At 38.4% G+C, this 26208-nt stretch overlaps 2 protein-coding genes across 2 annotated transcripts; both read right to left on the bottom strand.

Annotated features, from left to right (window-relative positions):
• Positions 1-10: 10 nt before the first annotated feature.
• Positions 11-20966, bottom strand: spata13 (spermatogenesis associated 13). Its single transcript, XM_056248933.1, has 14 exons — positions 20499-20966; positions 11944-13368; positions 9879-9917; positions 8586-9044; positions 6502-6646; positions 6213-6331; positions 5795-5974; positions 4427-4612; positions 3171-3350; positions 2846-3078; positions 2183-2312; positions 1498-1870; positions 1325-1399; positions 11-569 (listed from the first exon to the last, which is right to left on the bottom strand). The coding sequence occupies exons 1-14, from the start codon at positions 20505-20507 to the stop codon at positions 388-390; spliced, it is 3735 nt and encodes a 1244-aa protein (XP_056104908.1). The 5' UTR covers positions 20508-20966; the 3' UTR covers positions 11-387.
• A 1831-nt stretch (positions 20967-22797) lies between these two features.
• On the bottom strand, positions 22798-24884 carry c1qtnf9 (C1q and TNF related 9). Its single transcript, XM_056248790.1, has 3 exons — positions 24568-24884; positions 24241-24303; positions 22798-23593 (listed from the first exon to the last, which is right to left on the bottom strand). The coding sequence occupies exons 1-3, from the start codon at positions 24752-24754 to the stop codon at positions 22824-22826; spliced, it is 1020 nt and encodes a 339-aa protein (XP_056104765.1). The 5' UTR covers positions 24755-24884; the 3' UTR covers positions 22798-22823.
• Positions 24885-26208: the final 1324 nt, after the last annotated feature.

The raw sequence follows: 26208 nt of genomic DNA on the forward strand, positions 1-26208 counted from the left end.
ACAGTCAGTGTATATTTGGTTCAACTTTATTTACAGAACATGACAGAGGTTAGTGTTTGCCGTTTTATTTTTTACACCTTTCAAGGCTCCAGCCTCATGGATTGGAAAGCAATAAAATTTAGTCATGTAGCTAAAAATCTGAATATAACTCATAAAAGACATTTGTGTAAGACGACGAACGGGAGAAACCCAAAGGGAAGCAGCTTTTTCACAAAAAGATAACGAACACTTCCCATACTAACACACTGACTTAGTTAAGGCTAAATAATGAGCCTTTATACTAAGGCACACATGTCATTTACACACAAATACCTACTTATACGTATATAAATATACATATTCGTGTGTATGCATTTCAGTATGACATAAAAACAGAAAGTGTCTCTGTCATTTCCTGAAGAGGGCACTGCGTGCAAGTGAGTACAACAGGTGAGAGGGTTTCTTCTTTGGCTCTGCTAAAGAGAAGACCTGCTGCTGGGGGATGCTGGTTGGCACGGTCACATGTCGCTGATGGAGAGGATGTAGGGGCTGATGGTGGGGAGGAACAGGATGACCAGAATACTTCATTTCTGGAAGCAGACAGACACAGAATGTGAGTATTGGAGATTCCATTCAGTTCCCCATGAATACATATGATATTGATTAGATAGAATTTTTTTGACCCAGTGTCATTATCATTAAAACACAATGGGAAAAAAAATGTGTTAACTAAAATAGACATAAAAGATGAAACTAACATAACTGGGAAAAACTTTTTATTTTATTATATAGCCTATATGGTACAATATAAAACTTGAAACCTTTACAATGCATTTAGAAATTACACTTAACATTTTCTAACATTAATTTGACATTTTAAAATGATACCAGTAAGAGCATTATCTTTAGAAGTCCTAAAATATTAAAACTAAAAATAAATACTGAAAATAAAAAACCTGAAAAAAATAAAAATAAAAACTAATGAGATCTGAACTAAACTCCAAAGACAAATTAAAATATAATACCACTGGTTACAAATACTTTCCTGTAATTTGAACTAAAGGAAAACTGAAAGTAAATTAAAATACATTTTCAGTCTAAAAGCAGCTCAAATAAAAGTAAAAAAATCCAAACATCTGTAATCCTAAAAAAAAAAAAACTAAATCCTATCTTAAGATAAAAACTAAAACTAGAAAATAAATTATAACTATCAATGACAGAATTAAAACAAAAACAAAATTAAATTTGAATTAAATGACAAATAAAATATGATAGAAATAAATACTACATTTAAAACTTAATCGAAAACTACCCGCACAAAGATAGTTTGAAAGACTGGACATACTTTTCATTTTTCCTTGTTTAGATTTCCTGGCGTTGTGAACTGCTTGCTTCCTCTGGGCCTCAGTGATCTCCATTCCTGAAAAGAGACCAAAAAAAGAAAGAAAAGAGAATGGCACTCTTTGAATTCACTGGTATATTCCTATCCTTACAGATGCCTTCAGCCGTGGGACTCACCCATCTCTTGGTCTTCCTGTACCCGTCTGCGCTCTCGAGCAAACGCTTGCAGCCATTTCTGCTTGTCCTGGTTCTTCTTGCAGCACAGCACACACAGCACGTTCAGGTTCTCCGCATGCCGTAGCAGAAACGCGTTCTTCAGCAGGCCCAGCTCAGTGTGCCGTCCATCAGGCAGGTCGATTGGCTCGAGTAGGTCTGTGTCCATACGGCCACGGTAGTGTAGCAGGTCTCTCCGCAGGACGTCTTTCTTACAGAACACCAGCTGGTGGTCAAACAGGAAGTAGCTGCGTTGCTGCGTCTTACCGGGTCGTACTATCCGCGTGAGCTCGCCGGAGTGGATGAGCTCGGAGCTTCGCGTTAACACATCATCACCCTAAAGGAAGTGAACGAAGGGTTGCTTTGAAATCTTCAAACAAGCTTTGAAACCTGAAATTATTGTTCTATAAATTGTACACAAAGCCACAGTTAGCCCTGTGAATGTCCCAGCGTATTAACTAATAAGTAATCTAATAAACAGATCAACATGGTATCCAATTAACCTCTTATTGCATTAGACACGCACACGTCTGCCAAATCAAATTTCTTTATACAAAAAGATCAGAGAGGATATGGCTGCTACCTTGAATAATTCAGAAATAGTGTTTAAGCAATGTTGACCACAGTGTAAATATGTGTTGTCACTGACCGCCCAGTGGAGGATGGCCACCTGCCAGTGAGCGATGGTGTCGATGCTCTCAAGTCGCCTTTTTCCCTCGTTTATCAAACTTGCCACGTTCTTCATTGCTTTATGTGCGGCACACACCCCTGCGTGGTCACTGAGGAGAATTCTTTTATTATTATTATTATGATCATTTTGATACAAAAACTTACAAATAATATACACTACAAATTTCAGGTCAGTAAGATTTTTTTTTTTTCTAAAGAAATGTATACTTTTATTCAGCAAGGACACATTAAGTTGATCAAAAGTGACAGTTATCAAAGACATTTATAATGTTACAAAACATAAATGCTGTTCTTTTGAACTAAAAATTTGTATTAAGCGGCACAACTGTTTTCAACACTGATAATAAATGTTTCTTGAGCAGCAAATCAGCGTATTAGAATGATTTCTGAAGGATCATGTGACACTGAAGACTGGAGTAATGATGCTACAAATTTCAACTTTGACATCACAGGAATAAATTACATTCTAAAATCTATTTAAATAGAAAACAGTTCTTTTAATTTGTAATAATATTTCAGAATATTGCTGAGAGCATAAGACACTTTTTCAAAAACATTTCAAATAAAAAATCATACCAACCCCCAACTTTTGAACGGTAGTGTTTGTAAGACAATGAGCTACCTGTGGTCTTTGGGTGTGTATTTCAAAAGCTCTCCCAGCTGAAGAGGGTATTTACAAATCTTCTGTACAGGTGTGAGTAAGAAGCCAGAAATGGAGATGTCGATCATCTGCTGTAGGAGACGACAGGCTTCAAAGAAGTGTTTATATCTCCCTTGTTTCATCAATCGCTGTAATTCAGCACACGCCACAGGATGCGTGTTACAGTACTCCGAGTATATGGAGAAACCTTCCTCCTGACAGAGAGAAAAAGATAAAGAAATGCATGCAATTTGTGAGGAGAACGTTCTTGTGCGTGTAAGGAATGTTCTTGAGCATGTAAAGGTACCTGTTGAAGGAAGCAGGAGCCAATCTCACTTAGATGAGGATTTTCAGAGTTGTATTTCTTTTCTAGGTCCTTGAGAAACATTCTCTGGAACCTGTAGATGTCCTCGATGTTGCTGAAGATTGTCTTTAGCTGTGCTTCAGTAAACATGCCAGGGTTCTTTCTGCATTGACGGATATAGCCCTAAAACAACAAACAATTTTTATAAAACAACTAAATTAACATACTCATTTAGAGATATTTGCTTTGGAAAGTTTGCCTTCACTAAAAATATTTTAAGCATTTGACCAGCAGAGGTCAGCAATGAGAAAGGTTCCCTCTAAATCCAGGCTATTTTCGCATACTATTATGCAAATTTGAAGTTTGTACAGAATACCTGGAGGACATTTGTCAATGTGAGCCGTATAGATCTGAGTTTACTGCATGCAACTCAGTACAAACTCATTAATGAAAGTAAAAAAAAAACAAATAAAAAAGCAAAGTGATGAAGTCACATGACCACACTTTATCATACTGCTGTGAAACTACATTATATGCAATTGTGAAGGTCTAAAAAATCATCATCATAATACTTAGTATAGAGTATTCACACCTCTCTTCAAAAGTTTGGGGTCGGTAACATTTTTTTTAAAATGTTTTTGAAAGAAGTCTCTTATGCTCTCCATGGCAGTATAAACAGTAATATACATTTTAAAAATAACTAAAAATAAACAGATACATTTCTATTTTAATATATTTTTGGTGCTCAAGAAACATTTCTTATTATAAATGTTGACAATTGTTGTGCTGGTTAATTTTTTTGTGGAAACCGTGAATTTCTTTTCTTTTCAGGAATCTCTGATGAAAAGAAAGTTATAAAAGATAAAAAAATGTTTTTAAAAAAAAATATTTGTAAATAATTAGTCTTTACTTTCACTTTTAATTAATTGAATGCATACTTGCTGAATAAAATTATTTAAAAAAAAAAAAAAAAATCTGAACGACCAAAAAATATGTACTGTACAATATCTAATAGTAATAATAGTATTCCTGCATTCCTCTAGGCTGGAGTTACTACTCCCAGTACTACACATATATTCTGAGATAATTTTATCTTAAAAGAAGGCAAACATGTTTCAATCATAATCTCATATTTAAAATGATAGGCTGATTACCATTCAGGCTAAATTGAAGAAGGGTTCCTTTATGGTGCATGTACACAGACCAGAAAACAAACTACAGAAGGTGGTCAATGTGAAATGGCTGGGATGGAGGCTCACCTCGCAGATATCTTTGAGATGTTTTATGTAAACGCGCTCTGTGTCCATGATCTCTTTGACCACATTAGCTCTCATCTGCTTCCTGTGCTCTGAGTTTTGTTTGTGTGCATCTGATGGGACGGACTCTTCCGCATCTGGAACGCTCTCCACGCTGTCACTGCTCGAATCCCCCTGATTCACTCGAACCTTGACGACAACATATCATTACGGTTAATTCCAGAGGATCAAACTGAGGGTAACCATGATGAAGCACATTTTTAATACAACAATCAACTGTGATTGAGGCAACTGGTTAATCCACTTCTACAGGAAGTTTAGATCAAATCACCTACATTTGTCTCTCTTTGTGTCTGATTGACTCATCTTGTTAGATCTTGAAAGAGTCATAGATTTACAATGGAATGCATTAATCTAGAGCTGAAAAAATAAAACACCATTCTGTACACCCTCATTTCCTCCAAACCGGTCAATCAGCACACACATCCATAATGACACATCTATCATTTCATTTTGGGTCACCCGGAGCAACCGTGCAGGGCCATGATATAGTCCAAGCGAAATTTAAAAAAAATTAACTGTTCTGACGTCATTTCAAACTAAATCAGGCCAAAACAAAAAATTTGTTTCGGGAGCTTGAAAAAGCTTTCCGAAGTAAACTTTCTGTAAAAGTTTGCACTGTCTAGTAAACATCTTGAGCACAAAGATGAGCATAACCAATGTCCATCCAGACATCAGATTGATATCTAAAATTCTTTATATTTCTCTTCTTCTCAGTAACATTTAGATATTTAAAATCAGATAAAACGGCAACAATAAAAAGAACTAGCCAAGTTAGCTGATTACCTTAAAAGTCCATAGATATCGCCGTCAGTTTGTACAGCCGTTAACTTTCTCCGACAAGTGTATTCAATGAGTGTAATCAAAGTGTATTCATGTTTAATACTGTAAAGCTGCTTGCTTTAAAGCAATTTATTTTATAAACAGCTATATAAATAAACGTGACGTGACTGGAAAAACTAATTGCAGAGCTCATGCAAACATATAATTAGATGCTTTCTTAACTACTGGTTTCTCATCGGCCATTTTTGTTGTGCGTTTATTTTGCGATTGAGAGGAAAGTGCACCACACATATTTACATATTCATCTAAATGCTGTTTCTAGCAGAGTGGATGGCATCGGGATGTTTGCTAACAGTATACCACTGCAAAGGCATTTCGAACTTTTACCCCTAAGCGTAGAACAAAAAACAACTTTGCCATGAGTATATTGGGGCCTTTAAGTGTTTAATTATTAGATTCAAGCTCTGTGTGTTTGAACTAGCTTTTGTTTCACGTTCATTTCTCCAAGAGGCTCACAGTGTGACTCACCCGCACAAAGCTGGACGGAAACCAGGCCTCGCGGTCCCCCACCATCCCCCACCACCAGTCCTGCTCCCGAACATCCAGAACCCGGATCACCTCCCCGGCTTTGAAGGCCAGCTCCTGCTCTTCCATTGTGACATGATCCCACAGGGCCTCTGCATACACGGCATGGCCTGAGTGTATGTACTGGAGAAGGAGAAAGATTATAGTCAGGCTAAAATGTTGATAAAATTATATGATAAGAACAGTACAGGGTGACATCATGCACTGGAAGTGTGTGACGATCCCACACAAGTAAACAACTCTGCATACAAACACGTGACTAAACAGATAAGATACATAGAATATAAAATATGACCTGGACTGTATAGCAGACTGTAAGTGAAAACAGCAATAAAATGATTTAAAAAATGATTTTCACAACCTGATTGAGAGTGAAAAGATCAACTTCTGGTTGGAGATATGGTGTTCCTTCAGTCAGTTCTTCAAAGCTGCCGTCCTCCTCACTCACACTGTCATCGAGCATTGCATCAGAGCTGCCATCTATAACACAACCACACTGAATGAGCTTAGGAATTATGCACGAGAGAATCAATATTCCCTCTCCATCAAAACAATCTCACCACTGAGCCCTTTATGTTTGTAGGTCAAGTGCACACACACACACACACACACACACACACACGCATGCATATAAACAAAAACACACTAACCACTGAGCAACCTGCGCCCTTTGCGTCGTCCCATCCTATCCAGACCGATAGGTGTGCTTTGGGAGAAGACGCAGGGTCTCAGACGGGCAGACACCGCCCGGTATGGAGGCACTCTGTGAGAGGGCACTGGAGGACGAGAAACCGGCTGAAACAAAACATGACATATTAGACTTTAATCAGCAGCCTTAAAAGGAGCCCACCATCCAGCAGGCCTTATGTTCAGAGTTCAGATCCGTGCAGCTCTTAACGTAGGGCTGGGCGATAAAACAGTATCGTATTTATCAACGGTTATTTATTGTTGTCGGTATATACATTTTTTTCTCTCGATATAACACGCTCGACATTTTCACTAAAATGTGCGTACATCGTCCGTAGATCCTAGCCGTTCACATATCGAGTATAAAAACGCTTGGAAGGCGCGGCTGTTCCGCTTTCTCCTCCTTTCCAAAGAGCTTGCGCTCCCGTGGCGTCTGTCGCTGCTATGCAACCATGAACTGCGCACTCCACATCCTGTTGACTGAAGGTGCGTTCCATTCGACCGTGATTCGTAAGTGGACTGCGAAGTTAAAGATGGCGCGACCACCACAACGTTGCCCAACATCAAATGGCTAACGTGGATTAAAACGTAATAATGTGGATAAAAAAAAAATAGTAAAAAAAACTAAATTCAAACTTTTCTGCTTGTCTTTAATAATAAAAAATGTCAATAATTATAGATACCGAACGATATGAAACATTATATCGTGATACATTTTTTAGCTATATTGCCCTACATGACAGCAGCTTAACATTCCTGCTTCCGTCCCTATAATAACGTTAATCAAACAACAAAAGACAAAGCGGTTCTTGGCTGAATAACTTTTGTAACTATATTTGTGATGTATATTTTATTTATAAAGTCCAGTGTTATTTTACATTTGATTACAGTTTCTGTACCAGAATTCCTGAAAAACTTAAAACACTGTTTATTTAAATTGTATCTTGGATTAGCAATCGCACAAATAAATACAACTAAATTTATTAATTTTTTGATTACTGAGTGTTTACTTGTCTTTAATAATGGTTAAGATGTATATTAGTTATTTTAGGCATTTTTAAACAATAGGCAAAAGGTCCTTGTGTAAGTGTTCTTTAGCCTGTTGATTTTTGTTCATGGTTTTCAGCTCCGATTAAATGTTTTGCAATAAGACTTAGAATAAATGTGAATGATATTCAAGTTTTTTTGTGTTTTTGTTTTTTACCTTATTGGAATCGATAAGCAGAATCGGAATCGTTAAAATGACCCAACCCAAAGCAGCATGTCTACAAAGTCTTTCTATATATAACACATTGATCCCATTGTTGATAAAGAAACAAAGCAGTTACATTCAGAGCCTGAAAAGTTCTGTCAAAGCACCTGAAGTATGACATTATAAACTCATAATGCTACACCCCAAGGGAGAGACCTAATAGGACCATATTAATGTTTAGATCACCAAACATGTGTATCTTATTAAAGATTGAGCCTCTGAGATACAGAACCTCTAAAATAGCCTTGTAAATTATTTCCACCAACTAAATTGTTAACTACTTAATGTATATAGTATAGCATCTACTCACAAAATAAATGTCAATGTAAGCAGGTTTCAAAGTCCAAAAGGCCTATCAGAGCCATGGCATAGTAGGAAGTACACATGCTGGTGACACATAAGTAGCTGTAGTACTCAAAGGCACATGGGTTTGAATCAGGCCTGTATCACCCTCTCTATTATCCAGTCAGGTCTCAAATCCTCTACATTAAAAAGGCAAAAGGCCCTTAAAGCTACTGTAATTTCCATCTTGACACTTGTCTCTGTGACAGCCCTTTGCAGACATAAATAAATCAGACTGACTGTTAGCAAATCAGATTTCGCTTTTTCCCTGAACTGGACTCTTGCCCTATGAGGCTGGACAATCATTTGTCCAAATAATAAAAGATAGAGAGAAGTGTTTTGGAAATCTAGTCTGAAATTTTTTTTGTAACTCAGTTTTCTGTCGCAAAAATGGTGCAGAAACTGAACAACAAAACAAAATATAGAAGAAAGAAAAAGTGCAATAGGCCTTACAGAAGGCAAACTTTCAGTGTCGTCCTTCTGCTCAGCAGTTGGGGATGAAAACAGATCCACTCCTCCAATAACAGAGATGGGACGTCTCTTTCTGCTCTCTGTCTGAGTGCACACATGACCATTCTCAGGTCTGTTGCTCTCTATGTAGCTGCCATTGCTATTGTAGTCCTTTTGGGAAGTGTAGTCCATATTCTCCGACTCCCTGTCCTCCTCTGGGATGCAGTACTTTGTGCTGGCCAGATGGCCATAGTCAGACACTGGACGGGGTCTGGAGCGACCTGCCCTTTTCCTAGGCACTATAGAAGTGGGAGAGTCACTGGAAAAGGCTGGAGAGTTTGGTGTTGTTGGAGTTGCCAAGGGGGATTCTGAGGAACAGATGTTTGTGACAGATGAAGCAGCAGTGGCTGAGATCTCATCACTTTTGAGAAACGCATTTCTGACTAGATCATCTGATGAAGCCTAGAGGAGAAATCAAATGTCAGCAGTTAGTTTATTCTTCAAGGGCTACAACATCTGATGAATGATCTAAAAAAAAATAACCATGGACGTTAATGTGTTCAAGACCCAGTGATTAACATAAAAACTAAAACAAACCTTAAAGAGATTTAAGTTCATTAAAGAGTGATGAATAATGATTAATGATTCATTAAATAAAATGATTAATTAAAATTAAATTATTAATTTTATGGTTTTGGAGGCAAATTACCTACCCAGACAGCAACAGTTTCAGCCCAGATCCAGCCCACATCTGGTATGTGTGGAATCCATGTGTACCAGATGTGGGCCGGATTTGGGATTTGCTGTCTGGGTAACTAGTTACTCTGTTTACATCAGCCATTACTCAATATTAATAACTATTAACTCTTCTACTTTCTTAACCACTAAAACAGACCAATGATTTTATTTGTAGCAATATTTTCTTTCCCTTCACAAAAACATGCAATGCACTACAGTATTTTTATTTGCACTACAGTATTTTTATGTTTTTTCACAAAAACATGCAATGCACTACAGTATTTCTACATATATTTTTATACAGAAAATTATTCTAGACGCACTTATGCTGAAAAATGACTGAATACGATGAAACAATTGCTGGTTTTTATTCTTGCAATTTGACAAATTAGGCATGTGACAGTGACAAGATGGATTCAGAAATATGATTTTTAGAACAGTAATGTTTGACAAAAGAAAGAAATAAGCACATTTTAGTTTTCTAGTTTGTGCTGATGTAATATTTGTTGTCAGCTTGTAGTCAATTCTGTATAAAATACACACAAAAACAGATCTTACCTCAAGATCATCAGTTTCTCTCTCTTCAGTCAATAGACACTGAAAAGGCACACAATAAATCAGCACCATTGTGAGGAAGACACAACGTATATATGAAAACACATCAATGCACACACAGAAACACAAATAGAAAAGCAAAATAAAGTTTCGCTGAGCTTGGCTCGCTGTAACTTGTCAACATCTTTCTATTATATTTCCCTGACCTACTGGAGTCCATTTGCGCCTAAGCTAGCTTGGTTTGATTACTGGACACTTCAGCCCTTGGGTGGTTCTTCTGGGGAGGAGACACTGTCCTTGTTAATACGTGTCCAGCCACAGGTCCAAGAGCTGCGTTTAAGCAATCCCGCTAATCATAAACATCGGTTAATCATTAACTCTACTTGCTGTATGCCACACAGCTGAGCAGCCCATGTGACACTGTAGCAATGTACCACTTCAGAGGAAGTACTGCCAAATGAGATGTCAGTCATCCAATACAACTTTTTGGAAGGGGTGATCTAATCAAGCCAGAGCGATGAAATGCATTGATTTGTCCTGAGCGATTACTAAAACATATCAGAATGAGGCTGTGGTTGCATCATCAGATACAAGGGTCACCTGTGTGGACATATGACACGTAGCACAAAAGTTAATGCTTCGACAAAAATCTGTCTACTGTAATTTATGACCTCCTGTGTTAAGGTCAAGGTCATCCAATGAACTGGTCTATTCCAGTTAGATGTTTAGAATAAGATTACCATGTCCTCTTTGACTTTATGGCAATGGTTCATCTGACATCTACAATTTGACAGTCAGTAAGAAAAGTCATTGTCCGACCTTGCTCATCATCAGTCAGACTATTTCAAACAACAACAAAAACATGTAATCAATATCGTCTCGAGGAGAGACAAAAAAGTTACTAATGAAAGTGCACAGCAAATCTTACCAACCAAACCTAGGCACAAATTGTAACAAGCACAAACTACATTTTTTCCAGTTTTGTTCCTGGCTGGCTGGCTCCGAAACACATTTTGGGCCACAGACTGCAAGTCTTATAGTAATCTTCCATGTTCAACACAAGTTAAGCGCTACCAATATGATTTATAGTTTAATGTCCCAAAGGAAATTACATTAAAAATATAAAAAAAATAGTGATCACAGGTGTGTACAATTATTTAATTGTACTGTAAGTAGTCTAAACTGACTACTGTTTTCAGGTCGAAGACCGTATAGTTGTTCTCCAGTTTGAAAGTAAATATTTTCTATGTTTTACATGGTCCTGAAATGCAAAGAAATAATGGACTATTTTACACTGAAAAGTCTGGTAAGCAAGTAATTACACCAACACCACACTAGTCTCTTGTAAGCTACAATTTTGTTTTGCTATACAGTGTGTATTTTATTGCACCTTGCCTTGTGTACTTATATTGTAAGCAAGTACATTTATATGCACATTAAAGGTTTGATTACAGTATGACTGAAGCAATAATTTGTCTCTATAATGTCAGGTAAATGCTTTACACCGAAAGCATACTTCCATTGTCGGCGTTCCGCTCTGGCTTGCGAACTGTCTGCTCAACGTAATTTTTGTCATCAGTTCAGTCCACTACACTTATGTCTGCTTACACAGTCCACAGCCCAGTTTTTGTGTTGTTGCAGACAACAGCACACGTGCAAGTGATTTAAGCACTTTGTATACTTTGACAGGCTTGCACACTAAACTATGCTGAAGATGGAGCGGAGCGCAGACAATGAAGTATACCTGAGGCTTTAGTCTGACAAAAATTGGACCAGTCCGAACAAACAAATCTAGATAACACAAAAATGTATACATGTTAATTAGACTACAATTAGCCTTGACAATTTGACGCACAATCATTCAAAGAGATGCAAATTGTAGCGCGATTGTGCAAAAAATATACTGTAGTTCAATTATAACTGTGAATATACATGTACTGTCTGTACTTTTTTTTATATTGAAAGCCACATTTTTTTCTGTGGTAATCGTCATTATGCCACAAATGTTGTCAGTAGATACAGGCCAATATTTTAAATTTGACAATATGGGGTCATAAGAGTGTCTTACCTCCAAGTTAGCATTAAGGCCATTGACTGTCTGCTTTTGACTTGGACTTGAACACTGCTTTGGCATTTGAGAGTAGTGGTCATTTCTTCCATTTTGATGGCACTCCATAGGTTCACAGTATTTTTCCAGTGGACAGACAGGGGCATCTGAACAGAAACCTGTTGAGGACACAGCCACCTGGACAGAGTCACTTATGAGGGCTGTTGTTTTGCTAGGAGGCTCCAGAGAGTCATCTAGGGTGGAGCTATAAACGGCGGGGCAGGAGGGAGCGGGGTGTAAAGTTGGGATGTGTTCATGAGCGTTGGCCTGCTGGGCTTTGCTAGGAGTGGGTAAAGGCCTCCGTTGACGCCCACTCATGGATACACAGGGAGTTCTGCGGGAGTAGTCATCATGTAGCCTACTGAAAGGTGACAGCGGTACTCTGGGAGTGGGGTCTGGTGTGTTTTTACGCTTGACGGTCAGGTCTGTTAAACTCCCGACAAGCTTTTGCAAATGCCCACGCGTCCTCATGGAGCTTTGATGCCTAACTGTACCATGTTCCTGTAAGTCAACCGATGAGGAACTGGTGGTCCTTTGAAGAATTATAGTATGGGTGCATTCTGGGTTCTGTGGCTCAGTTGAGGTGACTTTGCGTCTAAAATGGCTCTTGAAGACATGTAGATTATCCGCACTTTTGCTTAGTCTTTTGAGAACATTTTCTTGAGTCTCAAGGTTCTTACAAGGTACAGCAGATTCCACAGTGTTGCCAGGATAAGGTTCACTGGTGGATGGGCTCTCTGTCTTGACTATGTCAAGCAATGAGATCCGTCCTGCCCCATAAGCCTTGCGTATACTCTGAGAGAAGTGGGAATTCCTCTGAAACCCACCCTTTTCCTCCTCACAATCTTCCTCATCTGAAACCGAAGACATCTTCCCAGTTTGAGACGTCCCATTCGTCACGTTGTCATATTCCTGGGTTTGATTGGTCGAGACCTCTCGTTTGGTTACTAAGAAACTAGCACCATCCTCAAGCATCAAGGACATGTTTCTCTCTTGACCGGCTGCCATCGCATTGCTCCGGCTTTGGATTCCTTGGAGCACAGAAGTCCGCAGTTTTTTGAAAGAGCCCATGACGCGGAAACCAGCCAATCCAGACCAAGCCTGTGGCGTGACAGGTGGACCTCTACTGTCCTCACATTTTGTCTGGGTGGAAAACAGACGTACAGTCCTGGAAGGGTACAGCTTGTCCTGGCCATCGGCAACGGACTGGGCTTGACAATTCAGTCTGTTAAGATGGTTCTCCTCATAGCAAGACTCGGATAGCACCGGTTGCACCTGGACCCTACAACCTGACCTCAGACTTGGATTCATCAGCTGTTCCTTTGTGAAATAGTCACTCTGCGGGTCATTGTTGTGAGAGGATCCCTGCGGGTCCGACGAAGGTGCCTGCAGAACCAGATTGAAGAAAGTTAAATCTGAATGAACAAGCTGACTAACTTCAAATCAAGTCTGGGAACAAAGAAAGCATGTGACGTGGAGTGAGACGATAAATGACCCACTGTTTTGTCTGAGGAAGATCTTAACTTTTAACACACTTCAATGAAACAATACAACACCACTGTGATAACCATAACTTTGATAAGTCACATTATGAAAGAACTTTAAACTATTTCCTTATATTACCGGTCTGCTTACTTGACCTATGAAATATTAAAACTCAGCAGAGGTGAAGTAATTCAAAGTGTACTTATCCACACACAGGTGTAAATTAAGCTTCAACATTCCTGCTATGGATGAATAATGCCTTTATCTGGCAAATTGGAGGGTGTCGGTAAGTAGCATGAGAGCTTTACTCATGAGTAGGTTACAGAAGTGCTGTAAGATTTCCTGTAAAAGATTTAGCCTGTGCTTTTTTTAATTCCTGAGAAAGAGAGGCCCCTCTACCAGGGTGTGGACGTTGTTGCCTGGTGTGATGTTCGCTATGATGAAAGGCTTTTGCGAGCATGACTAGGCAATGAAAACCCCTAATCCATTGTGATTAATGTAATAAATTGCCCAGGATTTTCTAGCCATATTCTGAGTGAGGAGAGAGGGGTAGACCTTAGGAGGTTGAGCTGTTTTTTAACCCAGAGTAATGAACAGAGATACCAGGATATGCTGATAAACTGATTAATCACAAATAAATTGCATCAATTTTAATATTGTATTTTCTCAGACAAGCTCACAAATGTAAATAAATCACAACACAGATGAAAATAAATCATAGCACTTGCTGTGAAAAAAATTATAATTAAAAACATGATATTTTTTTTACAGTATAGACGAAATGTGATCCAGTCGTACCTTCCTGAGCTGATTCTCAAATCTCCAATCTTTTTCATGTAGAATCAAAGCTTTTGACATTATATATTTTATGATCATTTAATTGTTCAGGGTCAACCCACTGTGTACAAATTATAAACAATTTATACATAAAATACCAAACCCTTCCTCATAACTAACTTTCCATTTCTCATTTTTTAAACTACAAGCAGGACTTGTAACAGCCATTTCAGCAGTGGCGTGTAACGCAGTCACTCCTACTAGCCACTTTGGCGAGTTGAATTTTATATATAATACATTTTTCAATTGTAGTCTTTTAAAAAGGCATCTGAAAAAATAAACTAAGTGCAATGCAGTGTTGTCAAAAATATAGATTTTTGATATTGAAATATCTGAAAACGTTCCAATACTCATTTTCAGCAGAATAGATGCACGATAGCAGCTGCGTTTTCTCATCTCTCCGACAGCGAGTTGACACAAAAACCCGCCTCCCCTCACTCGCTTGTTTAATTTCCTCTGGATGAATATTGTTGGTGTTACAGGGCTTGAATTTCTGCGTGGGATTGCACGTATTGTGCATCATTTTACGAATTCCCGCAGTTTTGTGCTCTCACCCACAGTGCGCGCACATAAAGCTGCCTCTCAGTAATAAATGGAGTTCTTATTTGTTGCTTATTGCACTTAAATGGACAAAATAAATACACATAAAATAATGTCCAAAAGCCAGCCTTGGTGAATATGCACGTAAACACAGTCAGTTGTGTTTTAAGTAAACGTAAACAGTTGAGAAATAAAATGCATGTGTAACAGTATAATGGGTCTGTGCGTCAGGTCTTAAAGTGACAGCAGCCTAAGATACCTGCAGCCAAATTATAAGATAATATTAAAAATATATACATGAGTTTTTCCCCATGGTATTGATGTCAAAATTGTGGCCAGAGGAAATGCTGAGTGGCTAGTAACTTTGGAAAACCACTAGCCACAGTGGCTGGTGAGCAAAAAAGTTAATGTCAAAAAGTTAGTTGCCCTGCCAACAAGCATTGTTTTTAATCAGCTGGTGTCAAGACAAATTAAGTACTTGTACTTATGTTTGTGACATGTATTACTTGAAATGTGTTTTTTAAAATAAATGCCACTTTGTTTGAGGTTTTGTTATGCAAACATTCATACATTAAGTGTGGCTTGAGTGTTCAAATACTTCCTGGGACCACCGTTTATAGATTAACCACATGCACCTTTAGACTTTTTGTCTTGCTGTGTGAGTATAGGTAGCTCAATTTTCAACTTAAATGCTGATCTCTATCACTTCAAGTCCTGCTACCCATTAGCACTCAGCTCCATCGAGGCATGAGGAAGAAGCTGCCATCTGACCTTTTTGTTTAACTAGAGCTTTGAAAGAAAGCAATTAATTCAACTTTCAAGTCACTCCTCAGTCTACTCACATGTCCAACGTATCTGAGTTTAAAGTTGAACCTCTCTCCTACTCTTCCTCCTCTGTATCATCACTGTTGCGGAGTAAGAATTAATTAAGAGCTCAAACCACCACTGTGCAGTTACCAGCTTGAGTCAGGCTCAAACAAAACTCCCTAAACAAGGTCTCAGACAAACATAAACACAAGCATGCCTACGGAAGCCTCTAATACACCCAAACACACCTACAACTAATATGCACTGATGCGAGTATACTAAACACTGACTCAACATTCTTAAAGCCACGCACGCTTTTAATTTTGCAAACAGACAGCAGTCAAAAACTCATTTTCTCATTTTCCAACTCCAGGCGGAGGAGGATAGAGAATGCATACTTCCTTTTACCAGATATCAAACTACTTATATTATAAGAGGTTTAACACAAGGAGGAATATGTTCACATCGAACAAATTCATATGAAATTAATCGGCACCTCGTAACAGTTAAGTGTCCCTGCGAGATCAGGTAAATATCCCTTTTGTAATTTTAGTTAATATTTTTTTATTTTACAGTCTTACATGTATAATATTTTATTTAGTAGAAGTAATAATAAAATGATACTTATTTTTTTAGTCATTATGATATCTAACCACAAATTTTTTCGCCATTTGTTTGCAGCAGCACAACAAACAAGCACAGCAAACCTGGAGCTTTAAAACAAAACAAAAAATTGCATTTTAAATCACAATCACAATTTTTATTAGAGAAATCGCAATTAGAATTTTACCCCAAATCGTGCAGGAAAAATGAAAACACAGTCATCATTTACTTATCCTCATGTTTGACCAAATCAGTATGACTTTTTTATTGTTATGGAACCAATTGAGTTTCATTGTATTAACAGAAACATTCATCAAAATATCTTCTGCTTTCCACAGAAGAAAAAAAAGTCATACTGGTTTAGAACAACATGATGGTGAGTAAATGATGACAGGATATTTATTTTTAAGGTGAACTATCCCTTTCAAAATGAAGGTGTCAACAGTGAAGGATGACTTAGTACCTCACAAATAAAAGCACATAAGCCCAAAATGATGCTTCCTGACTAAGGAAATTCCTAAGAATAACCAACCACACCAGTTCTAATGATCTGCCCATCAAGATGAGCAAGTCTTGCCATGCTGTCACATCACTATGGAATGTCAATGCTTTCTTTATTGAACTACTAAGAAAAAAACTTTTTTTACTCTTTCATTTTGGCTATACACGCCCTTTAGTCATCGAGAATTTCAGATTTATTTGTATACTTGTTGATTATCTTGTGTTTCACTGTTTAAAGTGAGAGTAAAAAAAATCTCATTTGACTCACCCGTTGATGATCCTTCCACTGGCTGAAAGAGTTTCACAATGAAAATGCTAAAGGACTCTATCATCCCTTCGGACAAGACTGCACTTGCTCAAACCCACATGATAACATGTGCAGCACCCCTCTCCCTGTCCTAATCTGATTATAAGGCTTTATCAGTCTGGACTAGCATCAATATATCTGCATACTGTCCAACACACTCACACACACACATAGACACATATGCAGAGAGAGAGAATATGTTCATTGAAGCAATAACCTTAAATCAGTCTGATAGGTTTGGCGTATGAAAGAAAGACCACGAGAGCAAAGATTTATTATTTTTGTTTGGTTACTGATACTACCTACCACATTACGACCCAGTTCTCCTTTTTATCAGCGAGAACAAGATGCAATAGGAGGCAGACACACCCTGCCTACTTCAGGCATGGGAAGCGTCAAGTAATGCTACATTTGACACCACATTCATCTCACCTGTCTCATGACCTGCATTTGTCTACTCCATCTCCACTGGTGGAAAACATGTCAATGACATGTCTATGCAATTGCGAAAAACAGTGCTAAGCTATATGGAAAGGTCAGAACGTTCTCTACTCCCATGTCATTCCAAACCTGTGTAGAACACTAAAGGACTGGATCTGAATTATATACGCGTTACTCTTTTCTGTGCAATTACAATGAATGGGGACTGAAAAAAGAATGCAATACTATATTACAAGTCTTCTGAAGATAGCTTTGGGTGAGAAACAGACTTAAAGAAGTTAAACTGAGAGTCTGCAATCCTCTGTGAACCATTGCGACTGGCCAGTTATGAGTAAGCTGAACTCGAGAATACAATCAGTCTAGTTTGTGAATTGCATTAATGGTGATTCAATAAGATCCGACTCAAAAAAATATGTTCGTGAATCAGCGCTGCTTCTCTCGTGAAATCTCATGAACCAACCAAAAAAAGATATAGAGAAAATGTGATGGGTTTGCATGAGGAAAATACAGAAATTAAAATTTCTTCTAAGACTGGTAAAACAGCGCAAAAGTCATATGAAACAATTTTATGGTATGTTTAAGGCCCGTTCACACCAAGATAACTGCAAAGATAACTATAACGATAATATTAGCGCCCACACCAGCGGACGATAACGTTCTGTTTATTATAGTGCACGCTGAGTCATCTGCTGCTTTAAATGCTCGAGTTCTTTAAAGCAGGATGGAATCTGATTGGCTGTTGTTGTTGTTATCGTTCATCAGCTGGAAAAAAAATCTTTCTGAAAGTGATTCCAATGATATCGTTCCACTTTGCCCTTATTATCGCTAGTTGTGGTCTGGACTCTGCTGTTCTTTTATATTTAGAATGATTTTTAGAACTATATCTTTATCGTTATAGTTATTACTCTGGGTGTGAACATGCCTTTATGATGGTGTTTTATTTGTCATTTTTGAGCAGCCAGTATATTTCCCCAAAAATGTATGTTCCACAGAAAAAAGTTAGTCAAACAGATTTGGAACGACATGCGAGTAAATAATGACAGATCTTTAATTTTTGCATGAACTGTCCCTTTAGGATGTATGCATGCACACACAGAATTCAGGGAATTGTTTATGGCTAATATGACTTTAATACAAAAGCATTCAAGCAAATGCTTTGTACTGGCAAAACACCATTAAACACTTAGTACATGAATGCATTTGTGTGGTATCAGAGAGTGAGATCGTTGAGAAGAGGGGTGGGAAGTGAGATTTAGTCTTAATTTACGGCAGTCATGGCTTAGGAGGCACCCAGTGAGGCATTAAAGTTCCTTGTGCGTGTCTTGTGATAAGGAAAACTCTCATTATGTGTGGAGGAGTGCATTCCAGCACAGACGTGTTGATGTCTTAAAGCAAAGCAATTGTTTAGAGAAGCAAAAGTGCTGGGCATAGTACTTCTAACAAACTGTTATCGTGAATTACAAATTCAGTGACATTCTTTTTCTGGCAAGCTTCTTTTATCTGTTATAAATTATGATGCCAACTGCAGCACACGGCTTGCACATGACAAACATGTGGTGGACTTTAGACATTATATTACAGTATGAGAAATGAGTCGCTTACAAACCTAAAGGTAATCAATTTTACAGGGCATTAATAACAGTGCTTCTGTACTCCGAGGACCCCTGCTGTCAAAGACAATGTTTCGAAGGCCCCCCATGTAGGCTAAGATACTTTAATTCTGGTGCTTTGGCTTTAATGATGACAAAGCTGCTTGTTTTCAAACGTTATGTAGATTAATGTAATTAACCTTGATTATATTCGTAATTTCAGAAGCTTCAAGAACTGTATGTTCCCACACTTTTTGATCAATGAATTTCCATGACTTTTCCAGTTGTTAGTGATTACAGGATAAGGGTTTTAATCATTTAAACCTTATAATTAATTATAATATAAATGAATATCATTTTACAGATATTGTAAGCTTTTATCTCATAAGATATTTTAGAGCTCGGCATAACTAAAAAAAAAAAAAAATTCATTGTAGAATATTTCATGACATTTTAATATTTTTCCAGGCCTTCAAATCACATTTTTAAAATTCTCTAATATTTCCTGAGAAAAAAATTATTAAAATGAAAGATATAAATGTAAGCTTGCAAGCTGACCAAAGACATTTTAATTAGGGTAGTGTAACTTATAAATAAACAAATAAATAAATTCACTTTAGATAAATAAATAAAGTTTACTGGTCTCCCACAGTGTGATCAAGCTGGTTTTAAAAGAGCTGACCAACTAGCTAAACATCAGCTTGGCCAGACTGTGAGACCAGCTAAACCAGTTAAGAACAGCATACCATTTTAACCTGGTTTAAGCCGTTTTCCCCCCTCTTCGCAACAGTGTCGCTGATGACCCCTAGTGGGCCCCGGGTCCCTGGCTGAGAAACAGAGATTTATCAAACACTGAGTGAAATATTTGTTTCTTTACATAACGTTAGCTGAAAAAATATCCCTTTTGGTTCCACCACAAAGAAAACCTTTCAAGCAGTACAGATCAAAACAAATATTTCAGGTTTAAGAGCGGGCTGTTGAAATGAATGAAGGCGATTACAGAGTTGGGTTTTTTTCCACAGAAGAAAAAAGCTCTCGTTTATTTGTGAGTTTAATTAACTCAGTCTCTCTATAAAGCTCTTTAAGAAGCACCTCGCCACCCCAACCAACCCCCTCCTCGTCTTCTCCGATCTCCCTACAAGCTTTGCGCGCTCCAACACCCCCCACATCACTATGGCAACAAGTGGGATAGTAACGCATACACAATACCCCCCCTCCTCCCTTCAGCTTCTTTTTTGAACCCAACGGCACTGGCGAGATGATAAAGTGCTGCCAAACTTATGAAAGCACATTTTAAATTCACGTGACATACATATAGTGTAATTTGAACAATAATAAAAAGAACATTAATATCGCCCCTCTTAATAAACCTAAAAATGATGTGTTATTTAGACGCGGAATCTTACCTTTATCATACTTCTTGAGTGGTGTCTTGGCCCGGTGTCACAACAGTTGAACGGCTTCGATCGATTCGTCAGCCGCTGCTAACTCCTCCGACAGTCCAATGTCCGACGAATTACGCATATTAACTTAGCGGAAATCGTTAAACAGACCAGTGATAAATGCGAAAGAACATAGTGAACAAAAACCAGCCAATATTTCGTCTGGTGCGTGATTCACACGAACAAACACACCGTAGTCACAGATCTACCGGGACGGAAAACTTTCCATTAAGTGTGTGGCTCGAGCACTCTCTCGGGCAATTTAACGGCACATGACCGAAACCAACCGGACACGAAGCAGATTTGCGGGTCAAAACAGACTCAGTTGAAAATTTAAAGTTGGTTCGCTGCGGTGGAAAAGCTCAGCCAGAGAGCCATGACTCCAGGCAGCGTCGCGACAGGACAGCATCAGTGCACTTGTTGCGCTGATTGCTTCGGGGCGGAGAAACAGGGCGGTTTGTATAGTTTGCCCACGGGACGCTAGCCAAAATCACCAGAGCGATATGAATACGCTTGATATCACAGTGTCCTGTAATTATTTTTGTTTTAACATTTAGAAAACAATCTCCTCAATTGTCTATCACGACTATCTGACTATCACGACCGCAGACCTGTTTCAGCCATTAAATCAAATACATGCTTATGTTCTGCCCTGCCTGCCTACTGCTACATATAAATAAAAAGGGTTTTTAGATTTTCTTAAGAAAAATGTTAGTGCTGCTTATCAGCGCAAAATCGCTAGATTGGTTGCCATGATGTGTGTTGTGGATGTTAAATTGTGTTGAGTGGTTTTAGCACAGTGCTAAGTGTTTGCTAGTTAGTTGCTTAAATGGCCCTATTCCTACTATGGCCTCCTATCTTCATTGTACGTCCAAAATGATTTTAACACAGAGTGGGATAAGCACAAATGTTAGCCAAAGGGTAAATTCAAATTCTCCAATGAGCCTGCATATTATTTACACATTTGGCAGATGTTTATCCAAATTTATCCCACAAGCAGTCAACCCCATGCATGACCTTGAAAGCCTCAAAATGAACAATTCCTATTTTTTGTATGGAATATATTGCAGTGTTTATAAGAACAAACATTGACATTGACACAGATTTTGAACTTTATTGAATCAACAATATTCTGAATTAAGCTAAATAATAACACTATTATCTGTAGAGCTGCTTATATCGGAATTGAACTCATAATTTACATTTAGCCTACATTTATAATTTATGAACAGTGCAACACTGACAGTTATTGAACCAAATTGAACCAATTAAATTGAGCTGAATAATGACACTGCTTTACAGCTGAAATTTAATTAATTTCATAACAGATTAATTTTACAGCACTAATTATCCTGCTTGTTAATGTCAAGCGCTTTGAAACAATCTGTATTGTATAAAGCTCTATAATTAAATGTGATTTGACTTGAATGTGACTTATAAAATATTTATCCATGCACATAATCATTTTTTTTAGATTCCAAATAATTCATCCTAAATATTAAATTCACTTCCCCCCTCGCAATGACATCTATTCTCTGATGGCGTGTGCGTCAGCGTAAGGGTGGGACAATAATCCCTCTTCTCCAGCAACCTGTCACTCACATGAGAGCAAACGACAACGACCCAATCAGAAAATCAAGTCCTGCCTTTCATTGTTTTTCTTGTCAGAGAAGCCTTTTATATCAGATAAACGTCACAATAGGGAAAAATGACAATCGCAAATTCCATTTCATGCCGATTTTAAGCTTTTGTTCACAGATGGATCTAAGAAGCACAGAGGATGATTTATATTTAGATTGAAAATTATAACACCATTTAGTGAATTTAAAGTCCCCGTGAACCGGAAGTTGCAAACGACTTTTCTCCAGTGTTGTGACGTATTTCCGAGAGAAACGGAATACTAAATGAGGCAAAATGGTGGGCGTGGCTTTTTTCCCAACTAGCACCTGATTGGATCTAGAAAAGTAGGTGTTTTCATTCAGCCTGTCTACTGTCAGTTGGAGGGGCGTGATTACGGATGTTAAGAAGACGCCCAAACCGTGAAACCTACGTCATCAGGCAAGGTCCTCCAACGCAGAGGGGAGGGGAAATTTCAGATTTTGATTAAAGATTACGAAGCCAAAAAATTTTTTTGTGTGGATTGACTTGCATGGATGAATTGTTCACCACAAAACGATCACTTTAGGCAAACAAAGTAAGTATGGTCAATTTTGAATTCCTGGGTACTTTAAAATATTTTCTTTTAAAGCATGGTTTTGCACCACTGTATTCCTCTTCGGGGTAGCATCTTTAGGTTGCAAAAAGAAGAAATCCAGAAAAAACAGTGTCGTCATCTTCATCTGCATATAACCCGTTAAATAGCTGTTTATCAGCCACTTGCAACCACACTTTATCTCCGACCTCCAGTTCTAGGACTGCCCCTCCGGAAGCCTGGTCCTCACCTGCTTGGTAACTGTCCATAGTGTAGATCACTTTCTGACCATTCTTCACCAGGGCCACTTTGACATTGCGAGAGTAGACAGTGATATGGTAGGAGAAAAAATATGCTCCGCTGATGGCACAAGTAAAGCGGCCGGTCTCAGGTTCGTAGTGACCCTGACGGTTATAGAGGATTTTATCAAAGCGAATTGGAGCATTAGCGGGAGGTATCTTGGTGCTTTCGCTCAGTCTAGCTGAGAAAGCACTTTTTGGTATCTCAGGCATGTCCCCCTTTGGACCTTGCTCCCCGATGTCCCCTTTTGACCCTTTCTCACCACGAACACCAATACTGCCTTTGATACCTGGTTGGCCGAGGTCACCTTTTGGTCCTGGTCGCCCTGGGGGCCCCAAAGGACCCTGTATGCCCTTGTCTCCCCTATAGCCAATGTCTCCTTGTGATCCTTCAGGGCCTATAGGACCCACGTCCCCTTTGATGCCCTGTGGTCCTGACAAACCAAGTTCTCCCTTCTGGCCTTTCAAGCCCAGTGGCCCTGAGAAGCCTTGGGGCCCCATTTTGCCAGGTGGGCCCCTTTCTCCATTGTCTCCTCGCTTCCCCTTCACGCCAGCTATGCCAGGAACACCTGAAAAAGCACCAATTTGATGATAGTAGCAGTAGTCAAATGAAGTTAATATTGACTCTATTCTATTCAACTGAATTGTCCATACATGTTTAATTATATACAAACAGTTAAACCTTATAAAATGTACTTTAAGGGGCAGGCAAGAAAATATATTTGCAATCTTAAATCTTAATTAGCAATTTTGGGTAAATGCTAAATTATTTTGGACAATACAAATATATTTGTAATGAAAATATACAATAAATGGCCAATAAATATATGAGGAAATCTAACTATCCGAAACTTATCAAAACATATTTATGTAAATATATTTTAGATTTTAATAATATAAATATGCTTTGGCCATTTTTGGAATAAATGAAAAAATTTAAAATAAATTATTATTTAAAAATATTTTGCCATATGGGAGGACTTAGAAAAGGACACACACACACACACACACACACACACACACACACACACACACACACACACACACACACACACACACACACACACACACACACACACACACACACACACACACACACACACACACACACACACACACACACACACACACACACACACACACACACACACACACACACACACACACACACACACACACACACACAAACACACACACACACACACACAATATTTACCATGTTCTCCTTTATCTCCTTTTGGTCCGACTTTTCCAGCTTCTCCACATGTTCCTATATCACCTTTAGAAAACATAAACAGTTGTATTTTTTTGTATGTATTGTGTGAAACACAATTGCATGTAAGGAGGTCAAAATTATATCAATCTGATCAACAATGCTAGTGTCTCAGACTTTAACATTTAAATGTCAAACAGTATGGGAAACATCTTTCCAAAGCATTTTTTTTTTTTTACAATGTTTCATTTGTGTACCTATCTGACATCATAACTTAGCTTAAAGGTGACTGATTAACTGGAGTCAAGACGTTTTTGCTTTCATTCTTACCTCTATCTCCTTTATCACCTTTGGCCCCATCTCTGCCATCCCGACCTGGCATTCCATTGTGTCCTGGATCTCCAGGGATCCCAGGGTGACCGTTCACACAGCCAGAATTTTTGTCAGGAACACTCTGCTCTGCAGCATTGATCAATACAACTAGAAAAAGCGTAAAAATCTGTCTGGGAAAGAGCATGTTCCTCTCAAGCACCTGTGCAGCAAGAGAACGCTCGCTGTGTTTGAGGAGGCACAAAACACAGAATGTCCACAAAGATCTGAAGATTTTTCAGACTTGACTTTGCAAACCTGCTATTTCATTGGTCAGAATGTCATTGTTTAGATTACTTATTTTACCCAAATATGTTACACATCACCTGTGTCCTCTATTGTAATTACTTTTTGTATTTTAGTTTAGATAATGATCAACCTGAAACATGCTATTGCACAATCCATATTAGCATAGAGTTTTGCTAAAAGCCATTTATATTCATTATATTGTGGAGTAAAGCTAATATTAAACTGAAAGCCATCATGGCTTTGGGATGTTATGTGGGGCGGCAGTGGCTCAGTGGTTCATGTGGGTTGTCTACAAACCGGAAGGTTGGTGGTTCAATCCTCGGTTCCACCTGACCAAGTGTCGAGGTGTCCATGAGCAAGACACCTAACCCCAGCTGCTCCCGACGAGCTGGATGGTGCCTTGCATGGCTGCCGTCGCCCGTCGGTGTATGAATGAGTGAGTGAATGGGTGAATGTGAGGCAAATTGTAAAGCGCTTTGGTGGCCATTGTGTCTGTGAAAGCGCTATATAAATGCAGTCCATTTACCATTTATGTGACCCAAGTATCTTGTGCTTTAATTTACCATAATTGATTTGGTTGCTTTATAAATGTTACTGAACAGTCTAAAGAGCATCATGCAATTCATTGCTTAATGAACATGGCCCCATTCAGCTCCACATGGGTGTTACTCTATCTTGATTAAATTTCCAGTTCAGTGACACTGCAAATGCAACCCAACGCATCCCAACGCTTGACCTTATGGATAATGCTTTTCCATTTGGCTTTAAGCTTTATAAATATGTCTGTCTTCCTCCCACTCTTGAACATAAAGGTTTCAATTAGAGCTAAAAGGTTTCTACAGCCATATAAGAAAACTTATAACAGAGCCACAACAAGCAGAAATATACAGGCTAGGTATTAAATTGTAAAGGCGAAATCCACCTGAAACTTTTTTGTAAAAATTATTTTAAAAACGTTTTATTCTTAAGGCGCTGTCACATTTACTGTCGCTCAGTGAAAGTTTGTGGGCAAAATTTTCAATAGGAAGCTTGAACTTTTATCCCACAAATCGGACTTTTTTTCCCTCAGAATTGTGAGCTATAAACTTACAATTGCACGTTATAAACTCACAATTAAAATAATTTCGCAATTGCGCGATGAAAAGTCAGAATTGTGGGATATAAACTTATAAGATGTCGCAATTGCGAGAAAAAACTCGGACTTTTCTCGCAATTCTGACTTTATAACTCGCAATTCTGAGAAACTTTTTGCAATTTTTAATTTCGTGGCAGAAACAAGCTTCCATAAGATCATGTGTTTCGCATGTGGGCAAAAAAAGTTTCCCAAGCAGATTTCGCTCGTGTTCAAGTTTT

Source organism: Rhinichthys klamathensis, unplaced genomic scaffold, assembly GCF_029890125.1.
Source record: "Rhinichthys klamathensis goyatoka isolate OS25496 unplaced genomic scaffold, OSU_Roscu_1.1 h1tg000059l_1, whole genome shotgun sequence".
Classification (NCBI taxonomy): domain Eukaryota; kingdom Metazoa; phylum Chordata; class Actinopteri; order Cypriniformes; family Leuciscidae; genus Rhinichthys; species Rhinichthys klamathensis.